This window comes from Tympanuchus pallidicinctus, unplaced genomic scaffold, assembly GCF_026119805.1.
Source record: "Tympanuchus pallidicinctus isolate F22 unplaced genomic scaffold, pur_lepc_1.0 scaffold1, whole genome shotgun sequence".
Lineage (NCBI taxonomy): Eukaryota > Metazoa > Chordata > Aves > Galliformes > Phasianidae > Tympanuchus > Tympanuchus pallidicinctus.
This window is the reverse complement of record NW_026294618.1, coordinates 72,332,788-72,353,419: the sequence shown is the minus strand read 5'-3', so window position 1 is coordinate 72,353,419 and position 20,632 is coordinate 72,332,788. Positions and strand designations below refer to the sequence as shown.

Sequence of the window (20,632 nt, the reverse complement as noted above, 5' to 3'; positions counted from 1 at the left end):
CAAATAAAAATCACATTGGTTTATATAGTTGTTGATTTATGCTTCTAGGTTACCCTCCTTCTGTACTCACAGACTCTGGTGGTCTTAAATGAGGCATAGAAGTCACTGAGCATACAATGAAGCCTTACTATACAAGGAGGTATTTCACACTGTCATTATAGTTGTTTAATAAATACTTTACTTTCAAAAGCAACTTAGGGCATTCTTCAAGTTACCTTATTAGGTTAATTTTTTAAAGCACGCTAAAAAGACACTTTGTTTGTTAGCTACACAGGAAACACTGGATGCAAGTCAGGGGACCCACATGCGCATACATCCTTGAAAGCAGATACAACTTAACTACTGACAACAAATCTTTTCTTGGCTCCTGCCAAATTTATTTCTGAAAGCACTGTAGCTCTGCCATATTTAAAATTGACATAATAGTTCCACATCACAAATTTATACGAATATTTATATGAATCTGAAGTATATCCAGTCAACTAAGAATAGTATTTGGAAGCATTCTTTTCTATTAATAGCAAAACCTGCACAACCCAGATGGAAGAGTGCACAACAGCACTGGTGCAGGAAGCCTACCAGATAGGAAGGGAAATTCAGCTCAGAGGAAGAAGGAAAAATATCAACTACTTTAAGGCATTTTTTTCTCTATGTAAGTTGAATTGTGTTCATTTGTAGTCTAGAAATGTAAGAAATAGAGCAGTCAGAAATGCAACATTTGTTATAGTATCATCCCATATGATAGATCTCCTGTTGATATTCTTGTTTCTTATACCAACACTTTGGTCTACAAATAATTCTACTGGCTTCAGTAGGAGCCAGGTGCAAATACTGCTGTGGACAACTTCCGTGCCTCTCCACATCTCCAGGTAGCCCTAAGTTACTACTTAGCATGAGTAAGTAAGTCCAAGAATACTCTGTCTCCAAAAGTCAAACATGCTTTTATGCAGCAAAAGCATAAGATGTTGATGTAGCAACAAACCATTCCATTTCACAGTAACTTCAAATACTTTTTCTGAAACAGTCTTTACAATCACTGAACAAAGACACTCAACATTAAAAATCACAAATTTCTATCAGAATAAAATGGTTCAACTTGCTGCACAACATTTAAAACACATTCAGAGTTTGTTAAAAACAAATATTAGTGCTCAAGTAATACTTACAATTGTTAATTAAAACAACAAAATACAAAATTAATGAGTTTGGGTTTTTTGAGGGGGGGTTGGTTTTTTGTTTCGTTATAAATATAAACCAGTGGAAAAGTTGAACAAGCAAAAACACAGCAACCTGAAGGAACAATCAATTAATACCTGCTCTGCTCCAGCAAAAGCATGGTAGAAGCAGGACACATATGTCATGATAGCTCTCTCATCAGGTTTGGGAGTGTTCACAATATCTATATTATGGGGGAGAAATGAAAACAAAAAACAAAAAAAAGGTACAAGGAGTAGAAGATAGGGAGAATAAATAAAAGCACAAAATAGTTGTCACTGTTAATGTTTTCTTGAACATAGAGTACATAGATGTACTGTGGAAAATATACAAAGCTGAAATAAATGAGCATAGATAGGAAAAAAAATCCATACTCTAGAAATTCAACACAACTTCTTACCAAAAATGTGAAATTTTTGATCCTGCAGTACTGTCACAGAGGAAACTACCTTAATTTTAGAAAGACTATCTGCATAATAATTGGTATGAACACTTCATTGACTAACACAGAGAAAAGACAAGCTAGATTTTGATCTGGGGAGATCTCCTCTGGAAGCTACAAATGGATCAGTTTCAGTTTTAACTTTAACATTATGTGTCAGTACTCCTTATATTACTGTTGCCTAAAATATATCCAACTCTCTGATTTGCCTTGCCTTTTCTACTTGTACTTCTTCTCATCAAAACATGATTCCAGGTCTTCTGAGATGTCTGTATATTTCCCTGTTTTGTATAGTAGTGGTTTTATGCCGCTGATTGATTGCACTTACCATTGAGTATTTAATATTTTAAAAAACAACCCTGAAAGCATAAGAAAAGGATTCATTTTCTGAGCATCGGTTATGAAGATTTTGACATACGCAACAAGAATAATATCCAGCAGGCAAAAAAAGATGCAATTCTGCTATTGGAATAGCTTTATCACTATGATCTTATTTTCTTCTAACATTTTAAAGTGCTTCTAATCAAAGCACAAAAGTTCAATCAAAGGACATTGAATAACGTCCTACCAGCTCCAGTGATCAGATGCCAAAAACCTACTGGATATTATCAGTAAATATATGGGAATAAGAAAGAGGAAAGTTTGTATCTACAGAACAAATGGACAGACTACCACTGGCTCTACAGAGACAGTGTCTCACAGAGAAAAGCAGGCAACAGGAAATGAGCTTGGATCTAAGATGCTGTCCTAAGAACTAGTGAAGGAAAGATCAAAAGAGGGAAAACAAAAATTGCTGAAAGAAATGACAAAGAAGGTTGAGGGTGAGATCTGATCTATCTACAACCTCACCTTCTGAGCACCAGCAAATGCATGGTAGTAACAGGAAACATAAGTCATAATGGTTCTTTCATCAGGTCTGGCAGTGTTTACTACATCTGTGTAGAGAGAAAAGGGTTTACTGCTCAGAAACTCTTACGAGGTACTTCCATTAGATTACGCTGATGATGCCAGCTCAGTGCTACAAGGATTAAAAATATCATCCTTCATCCTGACTCAGTTTACTGACTTCATTGTGAAGATACCTAAGCTTTAGGAATCAAAAATGGAAAACATATTAGGCTCTTTGAAATGGTATAGCATCTGAAGATGGAGACTATTCAGAAAGGTATTGCTAGTACCTGTTTTGGGGAAACTTCTAGAGATGGCATGGCTCATAGATCTACTTGATTCAGTTTCGCTGCCACTTCATCTAAATCAAAACAGTAATTCTACTACGAGAAATACAGCCATCAACAGTCACAAAGTAAGAGTATGTACTATATTAGCAAAGGATCCTTGTGACTGACAAAGTACTGATGCATACTGGAAACCTGCAGAATTCTTGCAGTTCAGAAATACATTTTGTGCTAAGAAAAGCTTGGATAGTAAACATGTTGCTATTCCTGAGCCAGTCTGTCTCTATTGTTAACAGTATAAATCACATAAGAGTTTGGCTTTGTTGACTGATAGCTTTACCCCTATCAGAGCAGGGAAGATTAAAAGCATAGACTGTGACTGAGGCATGAACGCATTAGTAAAAAATGACATTTTTGATTACTTGACAAAGTCAGAAAAAGGTGGTTTTACAATTATAGTTGAATGATGCTTATGCAAACTGCAGATTTCTGCCACTGTAGAAGTGAGAAGATAGTAGTGTGTCAAGATCCGTACATGAGATGACAATTTTAATAATAACAAGAGATTTTCTAACTTCAGGACCAATCTATTTACTGGTTTGAATCACTCTCACATGGTTCAGAAGAAAACATATTTCCATTGAAAATACAACAATAAAAATCGATGACATATACTCATGAGTGTGCTAGAAGAAGCATGATTTAATTCCCCCCCAAATAACTATCAAGAATAAAACAAAGGGCTAGAATACATAGGAATTCTGATGCATGTGAGGGTGGGGAAAAGAGGGGCAGGAATTTTTCCTGCATCTAACATCAAGAGAAAAATAAGTGAAAGGAGAATGACAGTAGATATTCAATAGTAAGGAGTTATCATGTCCATTTATTCTTTGCACAGTATTTCAGAATAAAATAATTAAGTGGAGGTTCAAAGGAGAATTGCAATCAAATTAAAACCAATTGTGCAGGTGAAAGTAAGAAAAATATTCAATTACTATGTTACAAACTGGGACTTCAAACTCATCTTGCATTGGCCTAACTTTTCTGCCAACGACTTTAAGGGAAGCCAACAAGATGAGTTTGTGTGTTTTGCATAATTGCCATGCTATCACCACTCTACTGTCAAGTCACCAGAAGCAGTCTCTTGGAGAAGAATGCTTTGAACTAGTGTAAGCAAATTCCAGTATTGTTGCACTATTTTTTGCCAGGAGTACAAAAGGCTGGTTATCTTGAAGAAATTCAGGAAACATTAATATGTATCTTCTTGTTATTTGTAGACAGATTGAAAGATTATTGGAGAAAACAAATAATGAAGCTGTTCATTAAAAGTGATTCCTGCAAAAAGTTTATACTTAAATAAATGTCCAAATGTCAAGTGCAAAGATGGACTTGATGGATGGACCACTGACTTGATAAGGAACTAGCTGGATGGTTGCACTCAGAGAGCTGTGGTCAATGGCACAATGTCTAATTTGGAGATCAGTGATGAGTGGCATTCCTCAGGGATTGGTGCTGGGACCAGTGTTATTTAACATGTTAGTAGGTGACACAGACAGTGGGATTGAGTGCACCCTTAGCAAATTTGCAGGTGACACTAAGCTGAATGGTGCAGTTGACACGCTAGAGGGAAGCAATGCTATCCAGAGGGACCTGGACAGGCATAAGAGGTGGGCCCATGCCAACCTCATGAAGTTCAACAAAGCCAAGTGCAAGGCCCTGCATCTGAGTGGGAGCAATCCCAAGCACAGATACAGGTTGGGTAGAGAACGGCCTGAGAGCAGCCCTGAGGAGAAGGATTTGCGAGTGCCAGTTGATGAAAAACTCAACAAGAGCCGCAAGTATGCAGCCCAGGAGACCATCTGTATCCTGGGCTGCATCAAGACAAGAGTGAGACCCCACGTGGAGATCTGGGGCATCCAGAACTGGTGCTCCCAACACAAGAAGGTCATGAAGCTGTTGAAGCAGATCCAGAGGAGGGCCACAAAAATGATCAGAGGGCTGGAGCACCTCCCCTACAAGGACAGGCTGAGAGAGTTGGGGCTCTTCAGCCTGGAGAAGAGAAGGCTCCAAGGAGACTTTATAGCAGTCTTCCGCTACCTTCAGGAAAGCTGGGGAGGGACTATTTGTAAGGGAAGGAGGAAACAGGATGAGAGGAAATGGTTTTGAAGTGGAAGAGAGTAGATTTAGACTAGATATTAGGTAGAAATTCTTTACTGTAAGGGTTGTGAGACACTGGGACAGGTTGCCTGGAGAGGTTTGTGGATGCTCTCTTCCTGGAAGCATTCAAAGCCAGGCTGGATGGGGTTTTGATCAACTTGGTCTAGAGAGAGGCGTCTCTGCCTATAGTAGGAGGTTGGGAACTGGATGATCTTAAAGGTCCCTTCCAACCCAAACCATTATATGACTCTAAATATGAAGAAAACAAGCTTGCCTCAACCAAGCTCTTTCACAGAAGTGATGTTATCAGTAGTAAATTTTCAAAGGTACTTCTATTTCTTCCTGGTCTTCTCATTTGGAAATGTAAATATGCTTTAAGCTGCTAACAGTTGTATTATCTTTATTAATCATAGATTATACTTTCTTATAGGCAAGGGTTATCTTTTCGTTCTATATTTGAACCTCATTTGTCAGTGGAACCACATGCTGAACTTGGGGTCCAAAGTGCTATAATAAGTACAAACACAGCAGAAGAAAAAGACATTATGAAAAAGTGCACGGAGCTATCTAGTATACGTAGAACAAGAAGGAAAAGACTTTGAAAGCAAAGCAGAAAAGTTTCTCTACGACAATTTATGTGGGAAAGAATGTTGAAAATTTACTAGAAACAAAACAACACAAGTTTTATGATCTCTTATAAGTAATGCAAACTTCACTATAGCTCTCACCTTCTGCATCCAACATCTTAGGGATATCCAAATGTTTTTCAGCAATTTCCATTGCAAGGTTGATATTTCCTATGGGGTCATCCTATATGGAAAAAGAAAACACAACAAGTCAAAAATACAGGTTTTTCTTTGAAGCAAGTCTACTGCAGTAGGTGCACTAAAACTTACTCTGTTTTTCCCAATTGTTAATGGGAATCACAGCTACTGTTCTACAAAAAGGAGAGTATGGGTTTATGGCCCTTTGATCTATCTATTACTGTTCTCTCAAAGGTAAATATTAATAAGACACTAGAACTCTCTAATTCTATATACATTCCAATACATTTTGAAGGGAAACGTAGATAATATATGCAATGTATAGTCATAAAGAGCTAATTCTGAATGAAGCATTGCAGTAAAACATACAGTCAAGGTCTCTGCTCCAGTAGGGTATACTAGACTGTTCATCAGAAAATTAGTTCATCACACTTTGACACTTAGTAAACACTGTATTACAGTGATAAAAATTCTATTGAGATAACAATTTCTCTGCTGGTCCAGTGTATGCTTGGAAAAAGGGAACCACAAACAGAACAACTACCCAAAAAGAGCAAAATCTCCTAGTTTTGACTTGGATAACCAAATTTGAAAGTAACGTGTGTAAGCCGAATCTTAGAGCTGTTGATAATCAAGAGTTTTCTCTTGTTTAGAGATTTTGATTTTGTTTTTTGAAAGAAAAAGAAAGGAAGCAGTGAGGAAAATTCAGTCAAACAGCACATATTTCATTTCTTACACTACAGACAACAATTGCTGACAACAGAAGACCATGTCAGATGAGGGACGCTATTAAGTCAAGCTTCTAATATCAGCTTGGAGCAAAAATATCCTATGTGAAATCACAGTTCATGACATTAATGCTATTATTATTTTCGAGTATTCAAAAACTGCTAAATGATCACAGCTACTATGAACAATGTCAACATCTACAGAGGTAGTTCAGAAAGACAGGGCAGAGAAACAAAACTGGAGAAGCTGGAGGGGACTGGAAAAAAGTTAACAAGTTTGCTGCAGTGAACTTACAGGGCTTCTGTCTGAATACAATCATTCCCTGTAAAAGGATCTATACTCAAGCATGCTTCTTTTGTTACTTTGAAATGATCTTATTAAGATTAGTTATAACGCAATGGGAGTAATTATTAGATTTCATGTATATATGCCAGATACCATAAGTAATAACACCCTCACAGCTTGGTTATAGTGGAACACAGACTCTAATCATAAGTTCTCACTTCATCATCATTTAGCAGTTTTGAGCATCACTGACATAAGAAGAAATCTGGACAATATTTTAAACCCATTAACTTATTTCTGCTGTTACACCAGACACTACGCGTAATACAACATTTACTAAATGTGTGTACAAAAATTCTTACTGAAATTAAATGGGAAGAAATACACTAAATCTGAGACCTACTAACTTTATTAAGACACTTTGCTTATGGATGGGTGATGGGCACCTCCTATTGTGCCTGGTACTACGTCCATGAGTAAATGCTGCTCCATAAAGAAATAATTTTATTTACTATCAGCAGATTCTGAAGATCCCAATCACCCATACTTTTAAACAAAACTATAAGCCACAGTAACTAAAAGTCTCTGCTACAACTAGAGAAATACCTTATCTAACTTGTCATAGTCAAGAAGATCGGGCCTGTGTCTATGAATAAGGGCGTTGAAAGCAAGGCCATCTTTCCAGCTATAAATTCACACAAAGCACATTGGTGAGAAAAATAAAAGACAGCATGCAAGAGATAAGAAACCAAGAAACAGGGCACCAAGACAGCTGTTAATGTAACCAAAAGGAGTAGTCAGTCAAATGCAGCCAGGTCAGAAAAGCAAAATCTATTTTAGGATTTTTCTGCATGTGCTTTACGTGCCAGAGCTCAGCCTCAATTTGAAACCTGACCTGTTCTTATTTTGGAAGCCTCTAAAAGGGAAATATTAATGCTGAAGCAGATCTCCTTATGAGCTATTCCCTTTTCTTAGCACTCATATGTAGACAAGTTTTACCAAGAAGTTTTTTGTACTGTGTTCCATTTTTCTTAGCACAAACGCGATCAGACTGACCTGTTTGTGCCATGCAGAGACAGGTAGCTTAGCTATTCCATGCATCTGTCCATCCACACGAAAGTATGCATATAGAATTAGAGAATAATCTGGTACTGACAGTTTATTGTTTGTCCTTTCGTTCAGGTCTGCAGTTGTCTTAACAACTGCCTAAATTAAACACTGTGTGTTTAGTTAATTTTCACTAAAATTTGAGGATCCCAGCATAAATTTAACATATAATAAAGCAAAGTTTTCAAGTTGTCTTACTTCTTTCTGTCATCGTTTGCCTCACAAAAGGCTTTCTCATAAGAGCTGATTCCACTAGTAAAATGAATCTATCATAGAGGGGTACAGAATGAAAGATATTATCTATGATTTACCAATTTCTCTCACCAACTAGAAGTGGCACTCAACAAATTAAATCCATGATTAAGCTTTCTATTTCACTGTTATTTACAAAAGAATCCAAAACACGTTCATTTTGGAGGAAGAAAAACATTTGAATTTATTGAGATCTAACACTAAATGTCAACACTGTCTTTTCAATTTTTATTCTTAGGAATACCCAGAAATGACCCAGAAATTCCAAGATGATTACTTGATTTTCATTATTCAGACTTAAACCAAAGTAGTTTGTATCTTTTAGAACAGATACATTTTTCCACGTAACAAAATGGATCTGTAATCCCCATGTGATGCTACCCAAATAAGTTATGGTATCTAACTCTTCTGCACTTTCCGGATGGGTAGTTAGAAGTATAATGACATATTAAGTAAGAACTGGTGGATATTTTCTATGTAATCCTAACAATTGTATATTTAGGGTAGAGTTTGTTCTGATCGATCTTACAATCAATTATCTTGTCCTTGATTGCTCTGCAATCTACACAGTTATTTACTGTGGACACATAGCAGAATGGCCTGTACTATGCATCAAATGTGAATTGAGGATTCCGGTGTATTTGATTAAACATCCTTACAGCATGCCATAAAAGACAAACTACCTGGCTGCTGAGAAATGCATTTTCTGCAATTAGTACTGAAGTAATTGTAATGGAAAAGAAAGAAAGATCAAGAGACTGTCATAGCCTCCTTTCCTCCAAATAATATTTTTTGGAGCGAGTATAGAAAATTAGTTAGAATTAGTATGCTTGTCATTTAGAAAACATAGCGAGCAAACCAGAAATGAGCCAAATCACTGCAGGACAACATGCTCTACCATCCAGACTGTTGACCTTATTTAGCTTGGAGTAGTCAATAAGATCAGGTCGGTGTCTGTGGATAAGTGCACATAATCCAAGGCCATCTTTCCAGCTTTACAACAGAAAAAAAAATAGAATGGAAGAAAAGTAATGAATAGTCATAGCACTTTACAGTTTCATCCTTGCTCAAGGCTTAAAATCAAGCAGGAATCCCCCTCTTGAGTCCTGACAATTACATTCTGTCAACTCCCATTCCTCTGAGCTTTCGTCACTGTACACTTTCTCCCAGAGCACATGATTTATTCTGTTGTCTATACACACTTAGCAATTCCATAACACTTTCTAGGCAGTATACGTTATATACAACAGACCCTGATTTTAATTGCTTAAATTAAGGAACTTTCCAGGATAGCTCAAAGTATACATTCAAGAAAGTGCAGTCACCCATTACACTTACAGCACATGTGTGCAAAAATAAGAAGGGAACAAACCTTCAATTTACTTGAATTTGTTTAAGTAATTGACTTTTTCTATGTCAGTTATTGCAGATAATTTTAATGACACAACTACACTATGCTCCTAAAAAGTATGGAGTAAAAAATTATCCTAGTTTATTTAAAACATTTTACAGACATGACAGGTTAGGCCTGAGGTCTGACACTTCATTGTGACTTCATGTCCACTACCTTTCAAGGAAAGAATAGGAAATGAATAGTGCTGTGAATAACATCTATGTGGAAAGATTATGAGAGGTTCCTTTCAGCTAGAAGCAATTACTCTGAAAGATACTTTTTACTGTAAAGCACTTGTATTAGAGAAAAAAAACAAACAAATATCAGTCAAGGTACTTCTGTTCGACATTGTTTCACCACAACATGTGTCAGAACCAGCACATGTATTGATAAAAACTAAGATTCTAGTACTGTAATTTATACTACTCCCTGCATCCACATAAAGCTTTACTAAAATATACTGCTATCCTTTCAAAATAACACATTGCAAATTTGAGATTTCTCAAGGCAATATAGGGACTGTACATCAAATTCTTTCATCTGCAGATGCACGTGTGAACTGTATCTTCTCTTCCAGTATATGTGCTCCTGGAGCTTCACAAGAAGAATGAATTCTAAAAACACAAATCGTTGTGATACAGAGCCCTTGTGAGTACTCCAGAGGTTTCAGGGAATGTAAAATCCCATGGTTAAAAAGTGCAAATGGCAAATCACATCTTTTTATTAGGTAGATCACCAACACACCTACAGGAACCAGTTGAATGAAATCCCAAAAGCAAGTAGCCTATGAATGGTCTGGAGATCCCCTTGCAGGCCATACTAAACGTGCAGAACCACAGGCCAGAGCTTTTGCAGCTTACGTAATGATCCTGATGATAAAAATGAACATATTTAAAGTGCTACTGCTGGGTAGTTACCAACTTCCTTGGCTCCTTATTTATTATTGTTTTAAAAAATAATGAATTCATCAAAATGAAATATCTGTGTGCTCAACACATTTTTGCCAACACCAGTCTTACCTAGCAGTGGCTCTCTTGAAAGTAATCATTTGTTAAACCATTATGCAGTGGTACTTAGATACTCTCATATGCAAGGAACTCTAACAGCATTAGTCTAATAGCATTGTATGCTCATTCTGTGTGGAGTAGGGACTTTTTTTTTTTTTAAATAAACATAACCAGGGCATATATTAATAAACATAAACCAGGGTAAATAACACAGAAGGCTAACCAAAATAAGACTCTGAATACAGATCATAAGAATTTGAAGAAAAGCCAGGTTAACAGTGAAGAGTGAAATTCTGCTGCCAAATATCCCTACACAATTGTGGAGAAAAAAACCTGACCTAATACATGTAAGATTGCTTCTAACCTCTTAAAATAATGAAAATTTACCTGAGATGGAAGTTCTGAATGTTCACATTTCTGTAAGGAGCAGTTTTTCTTTGACACCACAGCAGCAGCCCTTCTTTGGCAGAGGTCTCTGTAACAGACACCAGAGTATAAGAAGATGTAAAAAGAGCTCAAGTAATTCTTTTCTTCTCATCTTAAAGGTGGACATTCATCAAAAACAGGTTAGCATAAACTAACATTTAAACCTAAGAGATTGTCATGCAAATGGATTAAAGATGCTTCATTAGGACAGAGACAACAGCTCAACTGGAACAACTCAGAGTCCTAGCCTGCATAATATTTATGGAATATTAGGAGTTTAAGAAATTACATTAATTGGATAACAGAACGTATACTTGGAGAAAAACACTGAATACAAATGCAATAGAACTAAACATACCAGATTCAGTTGGCACCTACATGAAATATGCTGTGCTCTCAATCCATTACCTTATGCAAAGGAATAAATTTTGAAAAAATTATCCTCATTATTTGCATGCTGTAGGCATCTGAGTCAATGAGACTTCTAAGTCTGCAGTTAAAATTCGACAAATTATAGGCAGGACAGCACACTAAACTTGAATTGGCATCCTTCTGTTGAAAACTGAGATTAATTTCTAGAAATCTAGACTTTTTATGGGCTAGACTCGTTTTAAAGAATACTGTAACAACAACACACTTTTTAGAGACAGCTACCAAGTGGAAGTTAAGAAAAAAACCCAAAGCAGAGGAGAAAAAACATGACAGAAAGATACAATGTAATCAGATATGTTTGCAAAAAAGGGTAGAAATGTGCAGGTCTAGAAAAGCATTTTGGAAATAGGACAGCCGCACAGAGTACAGCATTTTGTATTTGTATTTTGTATTTTTGTATTTGTATTATTGTATTTTTGTATTTGTATTTTGTCATAAGGTGGACATATCACCTTCTGTGAAAAAATAATTAATTCTTAAAACATTCATCTCACTTGTATACAATCTATTTAATAATATTTTAAAACAAATTTCCTGTTTAACATAGTAGCATTACACCTACCTTCCACTGAAATATCTTGAATGGCAAAACGAAGGATGATGGTCCAGATCATACCCAGTGTCATTTTCACATTGCCGTCAACAATTTCTAAGGTGGAAAAGAAAAAATATTATTTTTAAATGCTTTTTTTTTTCTCTTAAACATATGTATCTAATAAATATATTTCCACCATAATTTATTGCCTACACAGAGTTCACCTGGATTCATTTTTCAACAGACTCGTGTTTCTGCTACCCTGACAGTAGGACTGAAGATTACTCAGGTTATGGCCCCTTTATCTCTCCCCTGCCGGTTCTCCAGCAATATCTCAGAAAGTTACCTTTCAGATTGACTTCTATAGATATTGCCTAAGGGGAAATATATATTTAAAGCTTAAATACTATCAGTCTTGCTGTTTTCACATATGAAAAAACTGGGAAAAAGAAATGCTTTTACACCAAATTGTAACTACAGAACATTAGCAATTTGAAGTAGAAAACAAGAATTTGTCAGAGAGACAGAAATTTTTTAACGACTTAAAAATCTATAACTCAGATTACCTCTTTAATAAATAAATAAAATGATATTCACAAGTCCACCAATATTGCTTTGGCCCTTTTGAAAATTCTACCCCTTGGTACCAGCACAGGCTAGATATGAAGAACAGTTCAATGGACACAGCACCTCCAGAGACTAAGATATATGGCTTCCTGCCAAGCAGTTAAGAAACATATCCATGAGACTGTAGATGTCTTACAACACTGACGTCTATTCACGTTTAATATCTTAAACATAAAATGAGATTTTTTTTAACCTCTTTTTCTCACAACAGCAGGGTTGAGTGCATCCTCAGCAAGATGACATTAAGCTGAATGGTGCAGTTGACATGCTAGAGGGAAGCAATGCTATCCAGAGGGACCTGGACAGGCATAAGAGGTGGGCCCACGCCAACCTCATGAAGTTCAACAAAGCCAAGTGCAAAGTCCTGTATCTGGGTTGAGGCAATCTCAGGCGCAGACACAGGTTGGGTGGAGAATGGCTTGAGAGCAGCCCAAGGAGGATTTGGGAGTGCTGGTAGATGAAAGACTCAACATGAGTTGACAACGATTTGCAGCCCAGGAGGCCAAATCAAGTGAAGCATGACCAGGGACTTGAGGGAGATGATTCTTCCTATAGCAGGGGGATTGGAACCAGATGATCTTAAAGGCACCTTCCAACCCAAACATTCTATGATTCTATTACTTTTGGGTTTTCAACTAGTTTCAAGACTGCTAGAGTATACGGGGCGCTAGCAATATATTTTTTCCAACCCTTCTCACAGATACAGGGGCAACCCTTCAGCCAATCAGAATCCAGTGCTCCTACATTGTCTGTAATACTAATAGCAAAACCACTTCAGTTTTTCAACTACAAAAATTACACCACCAAAACACTTAAGTGTGTTGATAACATGAAATCAGTCTGCAAACTTGAAAGAACACAGTGGACTATAAGGAGAGTCCAGCACTAGAAGGGAAGGAGGTAGGAGGATGGCAGAGAGGAGCTGCAGGCTGTCTTTCCAGTCACACCAAATGAGCAGTGGGGCAGGAAAGGCACCAGCTGCTCCCTTGCCTGAAAGCCACCTCCAGGCCCGCACAAGAAGTAGAGCAGCTGTGGCTGCCTGTGGGCCCACTGATGTTCTCCCGGGGAGGGAACAGAAAGAATTTGCTCAGTCTAACATGGAATGTCAAAAGAGGTGCCAGAAGGAACTGAACTCACTTTGCTACTTTAAAGTTGCCTGAATCCAGGGACAACTTTCACAGAACAAAACAGCTGGTGGCCCTAGGACTTGAGATACACACCAATTTGTACTAGTATGCAACAGAAGCTGTCATTTGAACCTATGGAATTAACAAATGTGATGGGAGACATCTTACCCATCACATTTATGCTTTGTTAGTGTGATAACTCCACTTTATAAATGAATGGCTAGTTTTTTCTGTTTTCCTGTTAGGGTTCTACATTTATTTTCCAGAATTCTAAGCTGACTTTGCCTGTCTTCCATGCACTATTACTATCACATTTGCTTTGAAAGACCTCAAGTGTCTTCAAATCTCAAAACATAATTAGGGCTCATAGCTACTTCTTTATCCCCCTCAACCTTGTGGTCGGCTTAATCTTTTTTTGGGGGGCCGATTTTAAATGCCAGTTGGTCCTCTTGGGTCTATGTTCTCTCCACTCAGTATTTCATATAATAAAACTTGATCTGCAGCAGGTTTAGATATAAAACTTTCATGCTCTGGAGATTAAAAAGTATGCCAGATATCCATGTAACTCAGAGAATGCCAAAACTGATGGGTGTACACAAGCCCACATGGCTCATGCCATATTGATGGGCAGTATGTTAAGAGGTTGAGATGTTCATAACAATACACACTGCTCAAGAAATCTGCATTCTGCCTCTTTACTGGCATTACTTTCCACCCTCATACTATAATGAGTGTCCAGCCAATAATGCTGAAAAAACTAACAAAATAAAAAAGAGGTGGAATGTGTTTTAAATCCAGATCAGGTTACTGATCCAATCCCCAGGACAGCCACAAAAACAGTTGTCAGCCCAAGTGCTAGGGTAGGGCAGAGAAGTGTGGGAGCAAGAATGCAAGACAAAGGGGAGTAGGGACTATTTAAACAGGTACTGGTGCCAGAGGTCCTACACCATGAAACTATATCCAGTCAAATGCAAGACTAGATTGCTGCATCAGCACAGCACTGTGCTTTGGAAGACTTTAGCAGAAAGGATGCGATAAACTTAATAGGGCACTAAGCCTGTCTCGGCCAAAGCTAGCTTTGTGTTCAGCCTGTTTAGAGTAGGAGGGGAAGGCACACGAATCTATCTGCTCCTGCCCACACAGATGTAATCTAATGTGCGTTAGTAGCCATACTTGAGATAGTGCAATGTCTTACAATGACAGGTTTCTCTTCACTTGCAAGCTGTACAACAGTAACACTGTATTTTTCTCCTGTGCTTCCATGCAAGGTTTTAAAATAGTTTTAAAATATTAATGAATGAAGCTTTACTTGTAATCCTCTCTTGTTACGGATTGAGAATTCCACAAACAGGCAATAAGAGCCTGCAGCACAGCCTTGAACATCCCCTTAATCTTTCCCCTTATCGTAGCAGCAAGAAATACTAAAGAATGGATGGACACCACCTTACAGAGTATCTGTAATGGGTTACTGCTCCTTGTCACTTCTCCCTTCCAGAGAGAATTATCTATTTCGACAGTCTAAATTCACACCAGATGGTTCCTAGGGGAGCAGCAGGATTAGCTTAAACTTTTTTAATGGCTGATCTGGGAAAACACAGGTGCTTTGTTTTCAGATGATGCAGGAAGCGCTCACGTGCCGCTCTCTATTTTGAGCACCCCGCCAAAAGCAATAATTAAGCAAAATGATGGATGTAGGAGAGCAGAGGGTGTGCCTGCTACACTCAGCAACAGATATGAATTGATGCATCTCAGTTTATACGCTACAACTTTGCCTGAAGAATTCAGGAGTGAAAATACTACCTTACTGGGCAAACTGTGATCAGAGAAGGACCACAAGGTCACCTTCTGTTACACTCTGGCTTTATGTCAGAAAGAGCTGGAGTCCCAGCACAACAAGACAGAAACTACCATTCTTTTGCTCTGTACTCTGTATTCTCAGTATTTCCACACTGACTAGACAAGCTCCTGTATGTTTGATTTTCATTTCTACACATAAACTCTCTCTTCAGTACCTTCTGCTTAATGCCATGTCATTCTTAAAACACCCTTTACCACAGAGAGTTAGGGGAGAGGCGTTTTTTCCATTCCACTTCATTTAACTGAGCTGCCCCTGGCTACCTGCACAATTGATGGAGGGGGACAAGGACTTCTGAAATTCATTAGAGCTCTTCTGAGATCTGAAATGATTTTGGGAATTGCCTTTCTTTTCCCACTGTACTATTTTTATTGGGATAGAGTTAATTTTCTTTATAGTATCTTGAATGGTACTTTTTGTTTCAGATTTGTAATGAAAATTGTATTGATAACATAAACCATAGAATGATTTGGGTTGGAAGGGACCTTAAAGATTCCCACAGAGTCAAGGTCTTTTCTATTTCTCACACTCCTCTGCCAGCAAGGAGGCTGAAGGTGCACAAAAAGTTGGCAGAGAACACAAGGGTCACAGCCAAGACAGCTGATCCCAGCATGCCATATGGTGGCATGTTCAAACAATAAAAGTTACAGGGAAAGGAGAAGTAAGCAGAGACATTCAGAGTTATGGCATTTGCCTTCCCAAGTAACTATTATGCTCTGCTTTCCTGGAAATAGCTAAACATTTGCTTACCAATGGAAAGTAGTGAACAAATTCCTTATTTTGCTCTGCTTGCATACGCAGCTTTCACTTTGTCTGTTAAACAGTTGCCATCACAACCCACCGAGTTTTCTCACATTTGTCTTGTTGATTCTCTTCCCCATCTTATTGGTTGGAGCAAGAGAGTGTGGGTGCATGGAACTTGGCTGACCACTATGAATTTAAACTACAACACCCACTAACGATAATAGTCCCAAAAATGTTCCTGTTATGTGTCTGAAAATAGATGGCATGGTTTTGGACTCAGATGGCTCACACACTTCAGACACCAACGAATTAAGGGTGAGTCCAGACAGTCCAAATGCTCTGCCCTGAGAAATTCCATTTCTTTCGGAGTTTGGAGCACTGGATCCAAAGCCATCGCATATTTACAGAGGGCTAGGTAAATCTGTTGTAGAATCATCGAATGCTAGTAGATTCTTCCATTGCTTTTACAGATGCATGGACCAGATAATTCTACAGCCATAAAGAACACAGCCAGCAGCCCGACAGGTGATCTTCCCTATCTTCATGAGGCCACATTTGGATTCCTGTGTCCAATTCTGGGTTCCCCGGTTCAAAGAAGACAGGGATCTCCCAGAAGGAGACCAACAGAGGGCCACAAAGGTGATAAAAGACCTGGAGCACCTCCCATATGAGGAAAGGGGAAAAAAAAGAATGAGAGGGGACCTAATTAATGTTCAGAAATATCTAAAGGGAGGTGGGAGGCAAACGGAAGAGGCCAGACTCTTCTTGGTGGTACACTGATAGAACAAGGAGTAATAGCTTAAAACTTGAAAATAGGAAGTTCTGTACTAACATGAGAAAGAATTTCCTTAAGGTAAGGGTGACGGAGCACTGGCAAAGAGTGGTGATGGGTTCTCCTATGGAGACACTGAAGACCCACCTGGACGCCTATCAGAGTGACCTACTGTAAAGAACCTCCTTTAGCAGGGAGTTGGACTCAATCTCTTGAGGTCCTTTCCAATCCCCGCAATTCTGTGCTTTGTATTTTTTTATAACATCATTTGAATCTCATGGAAGGCCTAGGTTCACTTGCAGTCAGAGCCTGTCTTCCTTTGCTCAGTTTACATTTACCTGAATTTAGCTAGCTACGTGTTTTTATATATATAATATTTGCACAGCAGAACATCAACGAAGTAACAACTTTAACAAATTCCACCCCACTTTATTCTTATGTTCAGTCTTTCTGGATGCTAGAATTTCTTTTGATTACTCCCTTAACTCTACATTTGAATCTTAGAACCATACCTCCCATGCACACAATGAAATGGAAATAAGTCCCAGCTCCTAATGGTAAAAAAAGATCTTAGATTCAATAAAGCATACTCCAGAATCCAACCTTCTCTTTCTAACATTTATTTTTAATAACATATAGGAAAAAAAGTAAAGCTCCAAATGAACAAACTGTCATTTAAACACCCACTGAAACAATTACAGACAAGTCAATTTAACTTCAAAGAGAAACAAATCTTAGAGCACAATCATGCCCCTACTCTCCTCAGGTATCCACACATTTCCATCTCTTGTTCTTTCAGAGATATAAGCCAGCCATGAGTACCTAAGGGCTGTTTGAGTCACACATAGATAGCTAGCACAATTTGAACCAGGGTCTCTAACGAGACTTCTGCAATGTGAGTGCTTAAAACCTAAGTTAGGCCCACCGTCAAGCTCTATTACATACCTTCTGCACCAATGGACACAAGTTTCACTCCTTTGCTGGCGATGTAATCCAGAGCTTTGTTGACATTAGCAATTTTATGGAAGCGCATTTTCCCTCTGTCTGGTTTCGGTAGCCTTTCCCCTACAGGATAACAAAATGAATGTGCTTTTTGTTATATGCACTTGGCTACAGACACTCAAGTGAGTGGAACTCAAGAACGAGCGTGATTTGAACACTGAAAACCATCTGGAAAGCACGCAAGTGATTACTGTGTCTAGAACTCTATTTCAGTGTTACCATCTACTTCACAGTACTTCATCAATCAGAGGGAAGGATATTCTCACCACCATTACTTGCCTAACTGTAAAGAAAACCTGGACTCTATCCAGAGTAGCCATAGCATCCTCTCAAATGTGACCAAGATTGATAGCTTTTAACTAATTAACTTAACTGCCATGAATCCTTATTCAGGGCAGTAGATCAGCCAATTTCAGAATATAAATTGACATGCTTGGTTGAATTTACATTCTTAGATGACCATGAAAACCAATTATTTTAGAAAATATGACTCTCCATTTCACAAAAAACAATCATTTTAAAACCTTCTCCACCAAAATCTCATAAAAAAAAAAAACTTGTTTCCCTTCTTCACTCTCATTGTGTACCTAGAACATGAGCTATGCCCATCCCATTCAGAAGTATTTTCAGTGTACCTTGGTGACTGCATCTCTGAACAATGGAGAAGCAAATGTGGCAAACTTAAACCAACCTGAAATAACTTCCAAGAGCAGCATCAGTTTGAGGCCATTTCTGAAGTCCTCCTCAATGTTCTCAATCTGTGTGCCTGCTTTCCTGAGGTGGGAATTGCACCAAGCTGTAAACGTCTGTAAAAGTAAATAAAAACAAATAAATAATTAAAACCTTATTGACATCACATTTTCCAAAACAATTGCTAAGCCATTTGAGTAAATAATGAACAGAAACTTCCATAGCTGTCTAAGAAATCTGGATGTACAACACCCAATCATTTTATACGTCACTGAGTTCAAAATTCTTATCAGATTTTCATAGAATTACCAAGGTTGGAAAAGACCTCCAAGATCATCTAGTTCAACCATACACCTACCACCAATATTTCCCTACTGAATCACGTTCCTTAGTACAACACTTCAAGAGACAGTGACTCAACCACCTCCCTGGTCAATCCATTCCAGCACCTGACCACTCTTTCAGAAAATACATTTTTCCTAACATCCAACCTGAATCTCCTCTGGCACACCCTGAGGCCATTCCCTCTAGTCCTATTGCTACTTACATGGGAGAAAAGGACAACTCCCATTTCATTACAACTTCCATTTTCAGGGAGTCGTAGAGAGTGATAAAGGTCTCCCCTAACCATACCAAACAATCCCAGTTCCCTCAGCCACACTTGGTAAGACTTGTGCTCTAGTTCCTACATCAGCTTTCTTGCCCTTCTCTGGACAAGCTCCAGGGCCTCAGTGTCTCTCTTGCAGTGAGGTGCCACAAACTGAACACAGTACTCGAGGTACAGTGTCACCAGAGCTACACAGGGGGATGATCACTTTCCTGCTCTTGCTGGCTGCACTGTTTCTAACACAAGCCAGGATGCCGTGTGATCTCACCCAAGATGATCTGTTCTATAAGCTTCCCTGGCACCTCGGTCAGGCTGATAGGCCTGTAGTTTCCTGCATCCTCCTTATGATCCTTCCTGTAGATTTTCATGAAGATGCAAATAATTGCTTAATTAAAAGAAGCAATATTGCACTGCATTCTGTTTGCAAATTTAAGAACTTCTAATGCAATTACTTTAAAAATTAAAAGATAACCTAAATCTCCATTTTCACTGCAAAATTTTGTTTGGCCTCTTTTCTTCTCACCTGCTGATGAGACTATTTAATTTTTGATCCCAGAAACAGAACAGGAAAGAGCAATAAACAAACACAAAAACCTTCCTTGAAACTAAATCATGATATAGTGGTCAGATTTCGTACTTACTATGGTATTTATGATACACAAAGAATATTCAAAACTGGTCTACTCTTAAAAGTGCAACATTCTATCTATAACATTTTCATTGTTGTTTTCTTTGTTTCAGTGTAGACAGAGGATTCTTGCAGCTTGCTGGATGCTTGTCTCAGAGCTCCCACAGTGATACAGAACAGTTTGCAGGACACATGCATTGTTCTGGTACCTGAAGCTTCATCTCTGCATTTTTTTTTCTTCAGGTTCCTAATCTTTATTCCACTTAAAGGATCAGCTGGGCACCTACCAAGTGACCAAAATACAATATTTTCCCCCAGCGTGATGGGAACTGTGGTCATTTTGTGAAGTAATGACATTTTACAGGCAAAATGCAGGATGCAATGAATATACTGGGGATATAGGCAGTCAAAAAGGATAGGCTGCAGAGTGCCAATTTCAAATAATCCCAGTAAGCCTTTTGAGATCACCATGACAGAAAGAACGAGCACAACTTCACACCCAACAGCAGAATAGAAAATTTGCTCATCATATTTAGTGCAGAAAAATAGGAGCATCGAGTCACAGAAGCTCACTGAATCTTGGTGGAAGAATTAAAAATTTACACTGGATGTTCCAGCACTCAGTGGAATCTCTAGGTAATAAGACAATCACCGGACAGCA

General features: G+C 38.2%; 1 protein-coding gene across 3 annotated transcripts in view; it reads right to left on the bottom strand.

Moving 5' to 3' along the window:
* Positions 1–20,632, bottom strand: part of ACTN2 (actinin alpha 2) — a 64,055-nt gene that overhangs the window by 22,815 nt on the left and 20,608 nt on the right. For 2 of the 3 annotated variants that reach the window (XM_052673670.1, XM_052673662.1), the window contains exons 2-8: positions 18,738–18,852; positions 17,990–18,109; positions 11,947–12,033; positions 10,914–11,001; positions 9,041–9,119; positions 5,718–5,799; positions 1,314–1,399 (exon numbers count right to left, since the gene is read on the bottom strand). In XM_052673670.1, coding sequence (XP_052529630.1) covers positions 1,314–1,399; positions 5,718–5,799; positions 9,041–9,119; positions 10,914–11,001; positions 11,947–12,033; positions 17,990–18,109; positions 18,738–18,852 — 657 coding nt within the window. Of the gene's footprint in view, positions 1–1,313; positions 1,400–2,506; positions 2,593–5,717; positions 5,800–7,373; positions 7,453–9,040; positions 9,120–10,913; positions 11,002–11,946; positions 12,034–17,989; positions 18,110–18,737; positions 18,853–20,632 lie in introns of all 3 variants that reach the window. The other variant, XM_052673679.1, reaches the window with a different exon arrangement.